A 17,301-nucleotide genomic window follows, 5' to 3' on the forward strand; every position below is an offset into this window, starting at 1 on the left:
GAAACCTTTACTTGGATCTTTGTTCTTATAACAACACTAAGTCCTGGTTCACATGTCTTCTGTACTGCTAAGAATTACAGTCATGACATTGTCTTTTGGGCTAGTAGGATACAATCAGTTGTCAAGCAAACTTATGAAACCAGGAGAAATCGTGCCAAATACCGACTTCATGTTTTTCGTATTTAAGCAGTCTCTAGAACGCCATCCTGTTGCATGGGGAAATATTATTGATCCAGTGTAGGGGGCTATAAGAAGAATACTAGAAAACAAAAGGTATCAGCCTCTCAGCTTGCACCCGCTGCTTGGCAGATTTATCTGGAATCCCATTGGCCCCGGGATCTGCCTATCAGGTTGTCACTATGCTTCTCACCTGCCGACTCTTATCACTTGCAGGGTCTCAAAGGCGCCAAGGGAGATGTGGGGGACCCAGGGATGCCAGGTGAAAAAGGAGGAATTGGACTTCCTGGATTGCCGGTATGTTCACACTCTGTACGCTCTGGCTAAAATAAGTGACTAGGAAAGAATTGTATCTTCAACTGCACTCCCAGCCAGGGGTTTCCAAACTGGTTTCATTTTTGAAATAACAAAGTATCGTTGCTTAGTTTTTCCAAGTGGGACACTAAAATTTTAAAGTATAACCACATTAATTAAAAAGTAAGTGGTTTCTTTCCTGAATCATAATAAAAGAAGGTAATAAAGCAAATAGAATTGGCCATTTGAGTTTAATATGTATAGTCAAGTAATTATCATAAAGTAAACAACAGTAAAGAAATATAAAAAGCACAAAATCTCAAAACTTTAGAACCATTCATTAAAGAATAGATTAGTCTATGTGTCTATACTTTGGGGTAGTGCTTATTCCCCCGACTTACTGTGTCTCTGAAACTTTAGGGAAATATAGAAAATATAAGGAAAAAAAGTAGAGAGGTTTCCCTACCCTCTACCCTCTCCCACCCTATGCCCAATACTGATGATTGAACCTAGGGCCCCTTACTTGCCAACCAAGCCCCTCTACCAGTGAGCTATATCTCAAATCCTTTTGTTTTTACTTTCTATGTTAAAAAGTTGCATAGGCTGCCTTGAACACACTCTGAAACACAGGCCGACCTTAAATATTTGATCTTTCTGTCTCAGTCTCTCTAGTACCAGGATCTCAGGCCTGTGCCCCCAGGCCTACTTCTTCAACCTGTTTTTAAAGAAGAAACTATAGATAAATGTCAGTGGAACCAAAGTCTCACCTTTGCTATTTAAAGTGAGCACACCGTAAAAAAAATAACATTTATAATCCTGTATATTTAATACTGTGAAATCAGGCTCAGCCTGGTTTCTATTTACTTTGTAATTTGCTTTATATAGCACTCATAATCCTAGGGATTTTAGTATGTTTACCGCTTTGGACTAAAGTGCATGGAGATAAAACTTCTTATGTATGATCTGCAGAATATAAAAATTCAAGGCAGCCAAAGTCCGGTTGTCTGTTAGACCTTGGAAATAACTTTCCTGCTAAATCTGCTTCCTGGTTCTTTGTAGGGTGCCAATGGAGTAAAAGGAGAGAAAGGAGACTCTGGGTTGCCAGGGCCTCAGGGTCCTTCTGTAAGTCCATGGGGTTGACCCTTCACATGGGAATATCATCTGCCTAGATCCCCCTGTGCCAGATGCCTAATCAGTAACAGAAATAGTCATTCACTTGGTGGATCAAACTATACGTGATACATGTTGGTCTTGTACAGTAAGAGACAGTATATCTCAGAAGTTTGAGTTAGAAGCAGTTTTTCAGAGCTCTCGGGAGAAAAAAAAAATCAATGGGTTTCCCATAATGCTTATAGGGAAAGCCTCACGAAATAAGAACTTGCATTCTCTTTTTCTCTAGAGTCCCGTTTGTGCTTCGTGAAATAACGGAGGGCTTAATAGCGGTCGCAGAATTAGAGCATTTCTCAATAATCAGTTGCTTCCTTTTCTTTTAATATTGTTTTGATTTACTCTGGGTTTTTGTAGAACAACTGTAGTATTTGAAGTTATTTGATTTTCATGGAGGAGTTTCTAAAGCCAGAGAATCAAGCCCAGCTCCCCTCGCAGGGTCCTTTCTCCTCTGTGACTATTGATGGCATTAGCAGAGCCCTAGAACAGGACCCATGCTGTACTGCCTTATCGATGTGAAGTAACCACACCCGTGTTTCTTCTTTGAACACACAGATCATAGGCCCACCAGGCCCGCCAGGTCCCCATGGCCCACCTGGCCCCATGGTAAGTTTTCTTCTCCCTGGAATGTGGTCATTTCTCTGCGCGTGTGCTACTGGAGAAAAGATGAACACGGCCGGCTTTTGTTTGGCACTGCTCTCTGGGGAATGCACAGAAGTGAGGTGCTTTGACCGCTTTACGGCGCTGTCTTTCATTCCCCTAAACACGTGTGTTAGAAAGATGACGCGCCGAGGAGAGATGGGTCTGGCAAGCTTTCCTCCATTGCTGCACGAACATGGCAAATCGTCTTATCCGGTCACTGCTGTAGGCTGTTAATAGCAAGTAAAGGCACTAACTGAGCTGGTGAAGAGGGTGTCCAAGCAGCTTTGGCGCTTGAGAACCTTCCCTGAACGCTCCAGTTAGAGCATTTGTAAAAAACTGCCATAAAGACGGAAGCTGGCTTCCACAGATGACGTAGAGTGTGGAGCTTTCTCCTTCCGTGTTAATTCACGGAGCCAGGCCGTGTTTGCCGCAGTTGGCTCCCAGTGGGCAGGGGAAGCAGCATTCCTGACCCCGTAGAGCTGCCAGTGGAAAAGGCAGCTATGAAGCAAGTGTGACTCTCTAAGTGCTGGAGGACCAACAGTTGTGCCTAGACTAGAATGTGGGCAGCAGAGTGCTTCGAGTGCTTTTGACATGGCGAGGAACAAGGCAGGCTATAACGTTACACCCGTCTCTCGGGCGTCCTCATAAACCGGAAGACATCAATAAGGGAGATGAAAGCAAGTGTGGCCACTCTCCACTCCAACTGCACTCTAGAGGGAGCATCGTGGGTCGGATCCCAGCCACAGCGTAGCCTGCTCACCCAGGTCTCACTAACTCCTCCTTTCTTTGGTAAACAACTTCCCTTAACCCTCTTCTCTTTAACACCAAAGACAACAGTAAGAATGAATCAAGTGGCAGATTTTTGCCTTTTTATATTTTTTTTCACTTTAAGTTAGAAGCTAAAATTTAAAAAGGCTATATCCTGTTCAAATGATAAGGTTAATTAGCTCAAAGGAATTTTAGACATTATCTTGAGATACGAATCCTCAATAATAAGAACCCATTTCCTGGAAGCGTTTATCCGCAACTTATCAAAAAGGGGAACATTACTCGAATGTAGACAGATGTAACGAGTATCTCAGGGAACATGGTCAGCTATTTTTCCTTCTGTTTTATTTCACTGGTGGATATTTAAATATGCATCTCCCCAAATAGCTTATGAGAATCACTTTCAAAGTTCAAAGCAATCCACAATAACCTTCAGTTAATCTAAATTGATAATTAGTTTCTATATTTGTATTTTCTGCCAAACAACTTTCTTTTTATCCTGATTCATACATCCATTATGACATCCTTTCTTTGATAAACAATATTAGAAGAGCCCTAAAGGATTCATTTCTGTAACAATAAATGCAACCCAGATCATATCGCTTCGCCCTCTTTGATCTTAAGCTAGATGACTAACTTTGCAGATTCCCAGGCTCGGCTGCCATCTTCCTGTTGCCTGTAGGTTCTTCAACACCTTGGTGATGAAGACTTAAAGACGAAGATCTCTTCTTCCTTGCTACTCACACTGTAGAGAATTTTTTTCCTGAATTTTCTTGGCTTTTATGTTCTACCTCTATTGCATAAAGATTCATGAATCATCTCAAGAATTCCACCAGGTTATAAAATGGAAATCTGAGATGTACCTGTAATGTAACGACAAAACAGGGTTTCTCTTTTCGCCTAATTTTTCTTCCATGGAAACCCCAGCAACTTTCCCCTCTCGTAGGCATTTAACAGGCAGAATTGCTCTTAATGAATTTCCTATTACAGAGCAATCCAAGAGCTGGAAGGAACATTTGGTAGGTAATAAATAACATTCCACTGACCTGCCTCTGGCTATAGCACAAACAAGAAGATTCTTGTCTTACATCTCATTTTATACTTGATATAATTCTCATTTCCACAAGGAAGCGGTGAGTCAGTTTTTAATTAAAGCTTTGCTTTCCATTTTTAGGGACCCCACGGACTTCCTGGACCAAAGGTACCAGCAAATCCCTTGATTATTTGATTTCTATTTCCTTGGTGGTCACGGGCAAGCATGACGGAAGCATGTCTGTCCTGTCTTATTTATTTGTCAAGTAATGTTGATAGTCTTTAAGCCTTTAAGCATCCAGATGTTTAATGCTCACAATGCAACATGACTCAGAATGAGTTTAAATGCTATCACCTGGAAATAAACCATTCCTCATTTTGCTTTGGCTCTTGTCACTACGTAAGTTTTTAACGTGGTATATTAAAATCTTCCCATTACAAGCCTCTTGATGAAATTTCCGGGCTAAGCCAGGAGCTCTCTGGTTTGTTGTTTTTTTTTTTTGTTTGTTTGTTTTGTTTTGTTTTGTTTTTTGGTGGCAGTAGTTCTATGTTTTCTGTCAACTGAAGGTCTTGCTTATCACACATGACTGCTGTACCTGCCTGCTTTGGCTACCCAGCATCCCAGAGTTTTACTTCCTCTGGGACATAATCTAGAATAGGATGGGGTATGTCAGCTGTGATGTCACAAAATTCACGTGAGTCTGCACTGCCTACTCGTCATCTTAAAACCACACACTAGAAATGTGCCCACATGCAAAGCCACGAATCTCAGGTTTAGAACAGTGACCACTGAGCCTTGGCCTCCAGTGCATTGTTGACGGTGACACGGTGGCCTCGGGATTAGACTTGGTCAACTGTGGTTACACTACAGACTCATGTCTTCAAGTCTGCTAAGCTGTGACAGTGTGGTGGCCTGAAATACATAGCATGGCCTCATGGGTGCATCCACTTCAGTTTTCCCAGAGTTTCTGGTGAGCATCCTTGTCTAGGCAGCTGCTAGGAGACTCTAGACTCTGGGTGTCATGAGCAGCATGCTGGTTTTCACCATCAGGCAGGCAGATTGGATAATACTTCGCAGCTTAAAAATCCCTCCAGCCAATGTGAGCATGACCCTCATACAATGAGGTCACCTTCCTTTCACACGTCTTTCCATGTTTTCTTTTTTTAAAAAAAATATTTATTTATTTATTTATTATGTATACAATATTCTTCCTGCATGTATGACTGAAGGCCAGAAGAGGGCACCACACCTCATTACAGATGGTTGTGAGCCACCATGTGGTTGCTGGGAATTGAACTCAGGAACTTTGGAAGAGCAAGGCAATGCTCTTAACGACTGAGCCATCTCTCCAGCCCTTTCCATGTTTTCCAGACAAATGAAAAGTGTCATGCCCGAACTTCCCGTCTCTAACATGTGATTGCTGACGGGCCATCAGCATACTATATATCCCCGGCTTTTTCCTAAACTGAGTCAAGAGGATTTACCTCTTCCCTGGCTCTTGTAATGTCATCCCATGTTAAACCTTATTTCCTTCATGCTAACATGGCGCAGACAGTTAGGGAAACTATATTCAAGTTCTCTGATCTTCATATTCTCTTCTGGGACTGTCATCTTGTGGTTAACTCTATTGATTAATCCATGCAGGGACCTGACTTGGCAGTGTCAGGGACTGGGGACTTTCAGCATGGCATCACTTCAGATGTCAGCGACTCCGTGTTCAGTTCATTCTCCTGGGCAAAATGCTTAAAGGCTTAAATTGTCTGTCTATAACACTGCCCTGCAGATTCCAGTTTTTAATCCCAGCAGAATGGGGTTTTCCAGCAGATCCCATCAGCATCCTCCGCTCTGATTGTCTCTGATTTGCTAAGTCAAAACAATGCAACACTAAGTTCCTCGAGGTGGAACTCCAAAATCCGTGCCGTCAGCTCTACATCTTCTGGTGATACTCAACACGTTTCTTTCTTGAGTTTCATTGCTTTTTGTAATATTATCTGTCATCTGTAGTTTATTAAACTCTAGCTTAGGTGATTAACTCGTGCACCACCAGCTTGGCCTCACTCTGCTGTCACCTAAAACTGGAATCTGTAGGTGTTTCGGAGACTGGGTCTCTTCTCTCACAGTTTAAACACCCATGATAGCAACCAAAATTGGCATTTGCTTTTGCATTTAGGGTGAACCAGGGTTAAATGGTGTTAAAGGAGTGAAGGGTGAACCAGGTCAAAAGGGTGACAGAGGACCCCTTGGTCTTCCAGTAAGTAAAGAAAACTTTCCATTTCGGTGCAAATCTCAGATTTGTATTTCTGCCCTAAGTGACAATGCTGGTTTGCTCAGTGGCTAGCTCACAGTTGAGAGTCCTGTCCTCGAATGTCAGGATGTCCGAGCAGAGCACAGCCCAATTTCGTTTTCCCTGATGTCTTGATCTCATGTCTTGGGGTGACCCCATAACAAACACCACGGCAAATGTTCCATCACTCGTCAATTCCATCCATGCCAACCTTGCTCTTGTGGGGCTGACAGACAAACTCTGCCAGTGTCTCTTTTCAAAAGCAATGTTTATCGTTTTACAAATCTCTCCCAAACGCTTTTATAGTCTAATACAGTTAAGACCCTCCCTCTGTTGTTTTCATCTTCTTGGAGTCTATAGAAACTATAGCTCTCCATTGGTGGCAGGTATGCAGTTGGCCATTGCCGAGGTCAGTGCTGTGACTCCTTCCATTAATCAGCCACATTGTGTTCTATATGTTTTGTGTTGTCCGTTTTGGAGATTCCCTGCTATGAGATTCATGGGACAATAGTAGATAGCATGGAAGAAGTATTCTGCCATTGTAAAGATTTCATTCATAATGAAAAGGAGTTTTACCCATTCATATACTTTATGCCAATATTCTTCCCACAACAACTTGACTTTTTGAAATTATCATTGAAGGTAGTGGTTTCATTTGGGGCTTTTAATGCTTTATTTACTCAGTAAAGGAAGATAAGGGTCAGTAAATACTGTAGATTATGTTTATAAAATATGACATACAACCAATAATAAAAAATAGTTCTATATTTGAGATGTGAGATAAAAACGTTGGTGGTCACCTATCTCATTATTCCCACGGGTACTGTGCATTCAGTACTAACGTCCATTAAGTCATAATGCCCATGACTTGTAAGTTGCACGTAGGAAGTGCTTTGTAAACATTTACTTACTAAGCGAATTGTATAAGTTTTGTTATAATTTCAGTTAAATTGTGCCAGTTGGATCAATGGATCATAGCACATGACATTCACAAAGCCATTAGCTCTGCACCCCAGTTAGATACATAATCTTGTCATCGATACAAATATCCTTTTTTTAACATGCCATTAAGATATAGATATAAATATCATTTTAACATCTATCTTCAAATGTTATAATAGCAACTAAAAAAGTCAAAAAGGGCTTATCATTACACAGCAACAATGCCTACTGTTCATAATTGTTGCTACCTAAAGCTCTATTTTGTAGTTAGAGCATTGATCATGACAGGATCATACTGAAGGAAATTTTAAATTAAAAAAAAACTAAAAATATCCTAAACGTATGTGTTGGCATTGCTGGCAGATTGAATCGATTTTTTTCTTTCATTTTTTTGTTATTAACTACTCCTGAGGTATGAAGCTGAGCGAGAGCTCTCCGGCCTGGCCAAGAGACTCGAAAGCGCTAACACAATATCTTCTTAAGTGTTCCGTGTCATAGTCTGTATCTTTGAAGTAACGAGTGTTGGGGATCTGCTATATAAGAGCCTAGTTAAGAAAGATCAGCCACAAACAGAGAAAGTGCCATTGTATCATCATACACACACCATTGCGTCACACGTACCATTGTATCACACACACCCCGACAGGTAGCCCTCAACTGAAAATAAAGAAAAGCGTGCATTAATCTGAAAAGATTATGTTTTTAAGGCATTTCTCATGCAAATATCAAAGATTAATATAAAGATTATTTGAACCAAACTGAGGGACAAACTGGGACTTATTGTACCTTGAGCCCACATTTTTTTTCTTGTTCCTAGAAGTCCCTCTAGTGGCGACTAATGTAAACTTTGGGTCGACAACATAAATAGCATCCATATAAAATCAAACCATCCCGATAGAATAAAGCACAGCATTTTCACCCATAAAGCCATGTTGGCAAGTGTAGTCAGAGTTCTGGAGTCTTTTCCTCCAGAGATTTCCACTACTTTCTCTTCAGAATATAAAGAAACATGTCATGAATAATAGTCTTTAGAAGATGAATTTCATGTGGCCATATAGCTAGGAGCCCCAAGGACTTTGTAGCCCATTGTGTAAACCTCATTCGCCAGATTTCTCGATGAGAATTTCCTGCTAGATTTCTAGCACTAGTCACTAGAATGCCATCATCTCTGGGGGCATGTATTGTCATGTGATTTTTTTTAAACTAACTATTTGTAGCGATGTGATATTCATCCCAGAATCCCGTGACTGTGTATTACGTTGCTTGACGTGTTGCATTTGTTCATCAGTGCCTCGTACTAATCTCTGTTCTTGTCATTTGTGTCACACCCACCAACCCTGATACCAACCCAATCACACAGGGAGCATCTGGCTTAGACGGAAAGCCAGGATCCCGGGTGAGTCAGCCCCGCGTCCTGCTCCCACGTACTTCATGGATGTGCATCGGGTGCTCTGGGGAAGACCCCTTCATTCCTTGGGGTCTTCTCAGATGCTGAGGGGTTGCCTAGGGAAAGGAGGATGAGGATGGTAGGAAGTGAGAAAGAGGGACAGAGAACGGGTTGCAACTCGAAGGTATAGCCTTAGCTGCCAGGTCTTCTTCAGAAGTTCAAGTCTGGATGTTTACTAAGAGAGAAGAACGCTGAGTCCTGCTGCCTTCGGTGTCTCAACAACCTAAAACAATTCATAAAAACCTTCCCTTATGTAATCCCATGACAAAGGCTCCGAATGGGGAAAATAAGGAATTTATTTTAACTTGTTTTTCCTTTACATTTCTGTCCATCTTAAAATTGTAATTTCTTCCTTAAAATGAACCTCCAAGTCTCTACTCATGGCATGCATCGTGTGTCTCCATCATTTTTATCATTTTGTTGTTGTTGTTGTTTTGGGCAGCTCAGTTTTTACATGTTTGCCATAGTCAGTCAGTATTTAGAAGCCTTGTGGGGGTAAACTTTGTGATGAAGCAATTAGCGCATGATTAAGATAAGTAAGAATTCACCAACAAGAGAATGAATTTGAAACTCTGAATTCTTTCCTATTCAGACATTCTAACAGAATCCATGATCTGCCAGAACAGCCATGGGAGTAAGCTAGACAAGCTGAAATTAAATAGTCCTCATGTGTGCAAACACTGTTGTGCACTCTTTACTGCTTGAGCATGGTCTTCCTGACAATCGAGCAAATAACCCTTATGACATTTTTTTAAGAATCAAAATTTTCAGTTCTACAACTCTTCAGGCAGTTATTTTCCACTGGACCCCAGAGTTCTTACATTCTTTCAGATATTATCTTTTCTGCAACAGAAACCAATTATATCAATCAAGTAACTTGACCTGCCTGATGTGCAAAGTCTAAAACAACCACCCCCCACCTCGTGAGCCCCTGCTATCCCAATAGAGCTGCAGAAAGATGATTCGAAAGTTAAACACTATTCTCATTCATGTGTTTTCCACTTAAATTGAAAAAAAAAAAAAACAAACACAAAGTTTTGAGGCTTTGGCCATGGGTGTCAGTGACTGTGGAGAACAGACTTGGGGAAAAGACAGTAGAAAGAAAGGATGGTTATACTTTCCTGGTTAAGATTATGGAGGTGCGGGGCTGGAGAGGCAGCTCAGCAGTTATGAGCACTGGCTTCTCCTGCAGAGGACCCAGGTTCAGTTCCCAGCATCCACATGGTTGCTCACCACAGCTCTAACTCTGCTCTGGGGATCTTGTGCCCTCTTCTGGCCTCCATGGAAACTGCACACACATGATATTCATACATACATGCAAGTACTCACAACACATACACATAAAATAAAAAAATAAATTTGGAAAAAATGGTGACAGAAACATGAAGCTGCTTCATCAGATAAAAATAAATTAAAATAAATAAATAAGAATGAAATATGGATTTTGTGTATACTCTTTGTGGAAGCATGCAGTTAGATGTCTCATTCCTGTTGCATGAATTTCTCAAAAATAACTGGCATGAAAAACCATCAAGAATAAAGTGCTTTAGAATCAGATAAGTTATCTGAAGACATCATTCTCTAAGCTAAGTCAGAGTAAATCAGAATTTCTCTTCTTGCAATCCTTGTCTCTCACTGGTCTCATAGTATTTTTTTTATCTTTTTTTTTTTTTAGGGTGCAGATGGTCCCATAGGACCCCATGGCCCTGCAGGTCCCAAAGGAGAAAGAGTAAGTCTCTCTCTGGGTTATCACACTTATGCTGAGCATTGAAAGAGCAAAGCATGGCTTCAAGATGATCTCAAACTGTTCATTGTCCAGGAATGAAGGGGGCTATCTAGTATTAAATAAAAATATTGCCCATTTGAAGCTCTATTCAGAGTCCTAAGACTACGAGAAGAAAACCATACAGCATAAAACAGAATCAGTCTGCCTTAATGAAAACAATGCATACATTTACATAGCTAAAATAAATAGCTCCCATTAGTCCTTCTTAACCCAGAAGGAAGATATTTTCATTGGGCCTTCATCCAGAAAGTTGAAGTCAATGAAGCTAAAATTTCTAGAACTACATATTCTGGTTGATAATCTTAATACAAAGCTACTGTATTCCAAGTAAATTCTAATATTTTTCCAAAGGAAATTACAAAATCTAAATATTCTTCTCCACACGGTCACCCGTGCTCTCATTTTTCTTTTGTGAGTTAAAGAATGGCCTGTTTTCCTATAGCCATAAGGAAATGATTTCAGTGCAGTATAAAAGGAAACCCTTTCACTAACCTCACTGTTCTAGTCTATGCTTCCATATCCTTTGGAGGAAAAAAAAAAGATAGACGTTCAGGGGAAGATGAATATCTGACACACAAAAGTGTGCAGCGGCCTCAGCAGCTGCTCGTGTGTCTAGAACCTCTTCTCTTCTCACAATTTTTTGCCCACTTTTTCTTTTCTTCACCTTGGAAATCACGTGTGTGTGTGTGTGTGTGTGTGTGTGTGTGTGTGTGTGTGTGTGTGTAGAATTACGAGCAATTTCTCTACCACACACCCTATGAGATGAGGAAAGGATGCTGAATGTGAGCATTGCATAATGTTGGCATGGTGCAAGTTTGTGGTCTTTTTAAAATGAGAGTTTTCATCAGTCCAGGGTAATTTTATTTCTAAAGAGAGGACCAGGTAAGTAGCAATGTCTCTGACATGCCTCCTAATTCCCCTGTGTTCTGTAAAGTAAATTTATACATGCAATAATTGCTGATGAGATGCAACTGTGCTCAATGCAATCCTTCAGGAGTGAAACACTTCTACTTAAAGAAACCCCCTTTGCTTGCTGCTCTGCTACGCTTATAATTGATTCATCATCACAGAGACTCATTAATAATCATAAATATATGCATAATATATAAATAATGCTGCAGAGGAAGCAACTGGTTTCTTTTTTCTAATATTGAAGAAAAAAGATTCTTTTCTAACACGATATGTTCTGATTATGGTGTCTGCTCCCTGTACTCCACCCAGTTCCTCCTCATATCCTCTCTTATTTCTCATTTAAAAAAAAAGGGGGGCTTCTAAGAGGTGATACTAAAATATAACAAAATAAAAAATAAGATAAAACAAAAACAATCACATCAAATTTGCACAAGGCAAACCAACAGAAAAAAAAGAGCCCGAGAGAAGGCACAAGAATCAAGGACCCACTCATCTGCATGCTCAAGTATCCCATAAAAACACTAAACAGGAAGCCATCATATATACATATATATATATATTCCTGTTTAATATATATATGTGCATATGCAAAAGACCTTTGTGCAGGCCTGTGCATGCTGTCACAGTCTCTGACTTCAGATGAGCTCTGCTCGTGTTGACTTACAAGCCTTGTATTCTTAGTGTCCTCCACCCCTTCTGACTCTTACACCCTTTCTGCCTCCTCTTCCATGGGGTTCCCTGTTTTCTGAGGGGGGGGGTTAATGGAGACCTTCCCTTTATGTCTCAGTAAGAAAACATATATCTCCATTAATCTGAAGAGTTTATATTGCAGAGAAATCTATGCAGAAAATAGCCAGAGAACAAGACCAAAGTCAATACAAATATATGGGCTATTTCCCAGTAAAGACTGACCTTATCCAAGAAAAGTTCTAGAAAGAGGAGTCCTTAAGAATATATTATCTGCATCCACTATTGTTATTTCTAAGATCAAACCAACAACTTCCGATAATCAGCTTCATTAAAAATACTTCAAAGCTAAGAGTGCCCTGCTGGCAATAAAGATTCATTTCCAGGCACTGGATGAAGAAACTCGGTCCATCCTAAAATTGGAGCAGCAAAGCTCAGGCGGTCTGTTGGCAAAGCGCCCTGGGGCTCAAGAGGGTTTGCTGTTTGGTAAATCAGCTGCTACTTCCGATAGCTCAGCCACGGCTCAAGGGTATCAGATCTCCGCGCTGGTGGCGAATGAACCAGCAGAGCAAATGAAGTCTCTAAGAATTCGTGAAGGCATAGCTGAAGCCAGGTGCACGCGGTGTGAAGCGCCACACTTGTGTCCCCTCAAACGGGATCGTGTGTCAGTATGCCGCGAGTGCCCTCGCGCAGAGAGCCAGACCGTAGTGTGGGTCTCGCCGATAATGGAGGTGCCATCTGGAGGCTGGCTCCTGCAGATGTTTCCAATTTGAAAGCAGAAAGGATGGGCAAGGCCAGCATTCTAGAACAAGTCCAAGATACTGATATGCAAATTGAAGCGCCTGGATGAAATCCGGTCAGCCTAAAGGAAACGAAGCATTTCACATGCAAGCTTTCTCAATAAGTGACTGCCATATCGGTATGCAGCTCCCAATGCCCCCTGCCTTCAGCTGACTTCTTCATCTGAGTAAAGGACAGGCCCTTGAAGCCACTCCAATATCCCTCTTGGACCTGTTACATCAAACAACACACTTTCTCCCTCAAGCCACTTGCACTTTGGGTCTGTCCTCCAGAGCCGAAAGCATACTAGTGGTTTTGTTTTGAATACTGAATTCTTCCTCTGGCCTTAGAACCCGTAATGTTTTAAGTTTGAGAGGGTCAAAGGTTCTTTTGGAACCCCTTAATACAGGGGGGGAAAAACACTATACTTTCAAATCCTTGAGTTAATATTTCATTTCTGAGAGTATCCAAGATGCAACCGCTGGGGTTGGTGCTTTGGTGCTGAGAAAAAGATCAAAACTCCATGTGACTTGAACAAGAAAGAAATGTGTCTTTCACATAACCAAAAAGCCACAGGAGGAGTGTGGGCTTTGCTTCTACCCAGCCAAAATCCTAGCTGTCGGTCCAGGTGTCACTCGGGGCGACTTGTACCAAAGACAGGGCTCCCCACAAGGGAAATAATCCTAATGGGAACTTCCAGCCGAGTGTCCCCAGAGCCTCCTTGACCAACACTGGCTCACTGGGTCCCCTTCTCAGGGCGCTCTGCTATGAGAGGCAGGCTAGTCGAGAAGAGAAAGCCTGAAGCCAAGTGCTGCTGTGACTGATACTCTGTTTACATAAGCCATGTGTGTTCCTTTTACAAACGAGGCAACCAGAGTTCTCAGTAGAGGCAGGGCGGAGAGGTAGGAAGGAAGTTCCATGGCAATCTGTAGACTAGAGCTGGTCTATGTCCAGTTAGCTTACTTCTGTGAACCTGCCTCTAAACTCCACCCCAAAATACCAGGAATGCACGCCTGTGTGTGCACACACGCACAGCACATACACACCATTTTAAAACTCATAAATAACACTGCCAAGTCTATCAGAAAGAAGTCTATTTCAAATTAGCAAATTTTAAAGTTCTTTCCATTGAAAATATGCCCTATAATTGTATAGCAGCTAGCCCTGTGACAGCTGTCATTTCAGACTGTATAATGTCATGTATTACTGTCACATTTGATCTTCTTGACAATTTTCATAAAATATTTATCAGTATCTTATCTTATGACTGATATAACTCAAGCACAGAAGGATTGAGACAGTTCCTGAAGTTCTGGAGGCCTTGCCACCAGAAAGAATGAAAAGTGTAATTCAAATTCAAATCTAATTTATTGACAGCCAGTGCCCTGAGTGTCATTGCTGTTTCATTATTAGCAAATACGAAGTGGTAAGAAAAGCTCAGATTCTTTTTTTTTATTGATTTTTATTGAGCTCTACATTTTTATCTGCTCCCCTTCCTGATTCTCCCTTCCTCTTCAACCCTCTCCCATGGTCCCCATACTCCCAATTTACTCAGGAGATCTTGTCTTTTTCTACTTCCCATGTAGATTAGATCTATATATGTCTCTCTTAGGGTCCTCATTGTTGTCTAGGTTCTCTGGGATTGTGGTTTGTAGGCTGGTTTTTTTTTGCTTTATGTTTAAAAACCACCTATGAGTGAATACATATGATAATTGTCTTTCTGAGTCTGGGTTACCTCACTCAAAATGATGTTTTCTAGCTCCATTCATTTGCCTGCAAATTTCAAGATGTTATTTTTTTCTCTTGTGTAGTACCCCATTGTGTAAATGTACCACATTTTCCTTATCCATTCTTTGATCAAGGGGCATGTAGGTTGTTTCCAGGTTCTGGCTATGACAAACAATGCTGCTATGAACATAGTTGAGCACATGTCCTTGTGGCACGATTGAGCATTCTTTGGATATATGCCCAAAAAGTGGTATTGCTGGGTCTTGAGGAAGGTTGTTTTCTAATTTTTTAAGAAATTGCTATACTGATATCCCACCAGCAACCCCAGAACCTCTCATTGGTGTTTTTGATCTTGGCCATTCTTACAGGTGTAAGATGGAATTTGCATTTCTCTGATGACTAAGGATGTTGAACATTTCCTTAAGTGTCTTTCAGCCATTTTAGAGTCCTTTGTTGAGAGTTCTCTGTTTAGGTCTGTACTCCATTTTTTTTTTTACTGGATTATTTGTTCTTTTGATGACCAATTTCTTGAGTTCTTTGTATATTTTGGAGATCATACCTCTGTCTGATGTGGGGTTAGTGAAGACCTTTTCCCATTCTGTAGGCTGTCGTTGTGTCTTGTTGACCGTGAAAGCTCAGATTCTTAAAGATGTCCATCTCTGGTGATCTTACTATAATCTGTGTGTCTTTTTGCTGACCATGTTAGTGGCTTCACCAACTCCCTGAAAAATGCTAGTAATTCCTGCTATCTGTTCACATGGAAACCTTGAGGACAGAGAAGGAAAAGCCTATCCCACCCATGCCTCTGCTGCTAGAGTTCTCAGGGAGACCTGTCTTCTACACACATAAAAAAATATGGACTAAACTTTAAGCCTCTCTGATGGCAAAATAAAAGACAGGCGATAGAACTTTCTACAGAAGTGCTGATGCAAGCATTACCATTGTCCCTGATGTTTTCACGCTACATGATCACACACACCTTAATCTGGAGGAAGCAGCACAAACACTCTTAAAATGAAAATTATATCTGTATTAAGCTATTTCTACTCACAGAGCACCTCCAATAACCCTGATTCTTCCACAGGCATTCTAAATTATCACTTACTATAACCCTATTAAACACACCCTTAGAGTAGGTAAAGATAACTATGTGTCTACCCACCAAGCACTCGCTGAAGGCATAAAGGATTTTCAATCTTTCTTTTTTTCAAAAAGGAAAGAAGATATATGTAACAATGTCTGACCCAATATGATTAATCTATTCAGCTAATATCTACTAATGCGCTGAGCACTATTCTAACACATGACTGAGCTGGAACCACAGACAAAAAATAATGGTAACATCTGTGTGTGCCTCACAGAGTTCAAGGGCCAGAAGTGACGGACAGCTGTGGGAATGGGCAGAGTCGTCAAAGAAGGGCTTCTCCGAGGAGAGAGACTTGATTTTTAAGAAACCTTTCATTTAAACAGGGAAGAAGGCGGCAAGACAGGCCAAGTTGTGAATCCTCTAAAATCCAGAACCTTAGAGCACTAACACAGACGGGAATTCTACTCCTGGCCTCATATGACACATCGCATTAGAAACACAAGCACAATAAAAGATACTGTATAAAATAAATGTGTAGGGTGTGTGTACAGGGCTCATGTCTAAAATAAATGTAGTTTGTGTGGTGCCTCGTCCCCAAAATATCAAATCCAAAGTCAGCTCTACCCCTAAACATTTCGGGTGAGGGATAGGCACCTGCAGCTTAAAACAAACATTAATACTTTCCACCAATGCAGAAGAACCCAAGCAGAACATTCTACACATAAGAATTCTAAAGCGTGCCTGGCAGTGGTGGCTTCCTCTTGTCCTGTCAATGGTCATCTAGTAAAATCTACAATCTTAAAAGAGTATGAATCGTTGGCTTTCTGCTAGAACACTTAAATGGCAGGTTTCTATGAGAGCTATATGGGGATGTAAGGGTCTGTGTATGACTGGAACTTTTTTTTTTCATTTTAGGGAGAGAAGGGAGCTGTGGGAGAGCCTGGACCCAGAGGACCCTATGGGCTGCCTGTGAGTTCATATCATGTGATCGCCACCATCAGCATGCTCCTGTGGCCTGCCACTGACATGGTTAACTCTTCCTAGTGGGCACACTAATCTCATTATAGGAGCAAAGGCAATTCAATGAGCAGTCACCAATACAGGGACTTCTGAACTACAGTTAGGTCATCCTCAGTCTCAAATGGTCCCTGTACATACAGACACACCCAATCATGTCATATGATTGAAGATCAGAGACAAGGGGCTAAAGATAACTAACAGGAAAACAAGGTCCTGCCGGACAGATGGCACCCTTCCCTTGCCTTCGAGTGGGCATCCATAACTGGCACTCCCTTGAAGGGTCACTCGCATCACTTGGATGGGAAAGTTTCATTTAGAACAGCCTTTATTCGTTGTCTATTCTCCTAGACTATTAGCAAAAAATTATCTTACAAGTGGAAATTATGATCCAAATTGAATTGCTACTCATGATGACAGTGTTTCTGATCTGTCTAAATCTTTGAGAGGACAGATGGCCTTCAGAACATAGAAGGTTGGCAGTGTTCTGTCTTCTAAAATCCGTACCTTGCAGAAGCAATCTGAGGCCACCGGTGTCTGCAGAAATGAC

At 41.2% G+C, this 17,301-nt stretch overlaps 1 protein-coding gene across 5 annotated transcripts in view; it reads left to right on the forward strand.

Moving 5' to 3' along the window:
• Col25a1 (collagen type XXV alpha 1 chain) overlaps window positions 1-17,301 on the forward strand; it is a 383,772-nt gene that overhangs the window by 349,834 nt on the left and 16,637 nt on the right. For 3 of the 5 annotated variants that reach the window (XM_026784141.1, XM_026784143.1, XM_026784142.1), the window contains 8 exons: window positions 394-474; window positions 1,531-1,593; window positions 2,194-2,244; window positions 4,223-4,249; window positions 6,252-6,332; window positions 8,668-8,703; window positions 10,430-10,483; window positions 16,650-16,703. In XM_026784141.1, coding sequence (XP_026639942.1) covers window positions 394-474; window positions 1,531-1,593; window positions 2,194-2,244; window positions 4,223-4,249; window positions 6,252-6,332; window positions 8,668-8,703; window positions 10,430-10,483; window positions 16,650-16,703 — 447 coding nt within the window. The remainder of the gene's footprint in view (window positions 1-393; window positions 475-1,530; window positions 1,594-2,193; window positions 2,245-4,222; window positions 4,250-6,251; window positions 6,333-8,667; window positions 8,704-10,429; window positions 10,484-16,649; window positions 16,704-17,301) is intronic. The other 2 variants (XM_026784144.1, XM_026784145.1) reach the window with 1 other exon arrangement.

The sequence above is a fragment of the Microtus ochrogaster genome, chromosome 21 (assembly GCF_000317375.1).
Source record: "Microtus ochrogaster isolate Prairie Vole_2 chromosome 21, MicOch1.0, whole genome shotgun sequence".
In the NCBI taxonomy this organism is placed as follows: Eukaryota; Metazoa; Chordata; class Mammalia; order Rodentia; family Cricetidae; genus Microtus; species Microtus ochrogaster.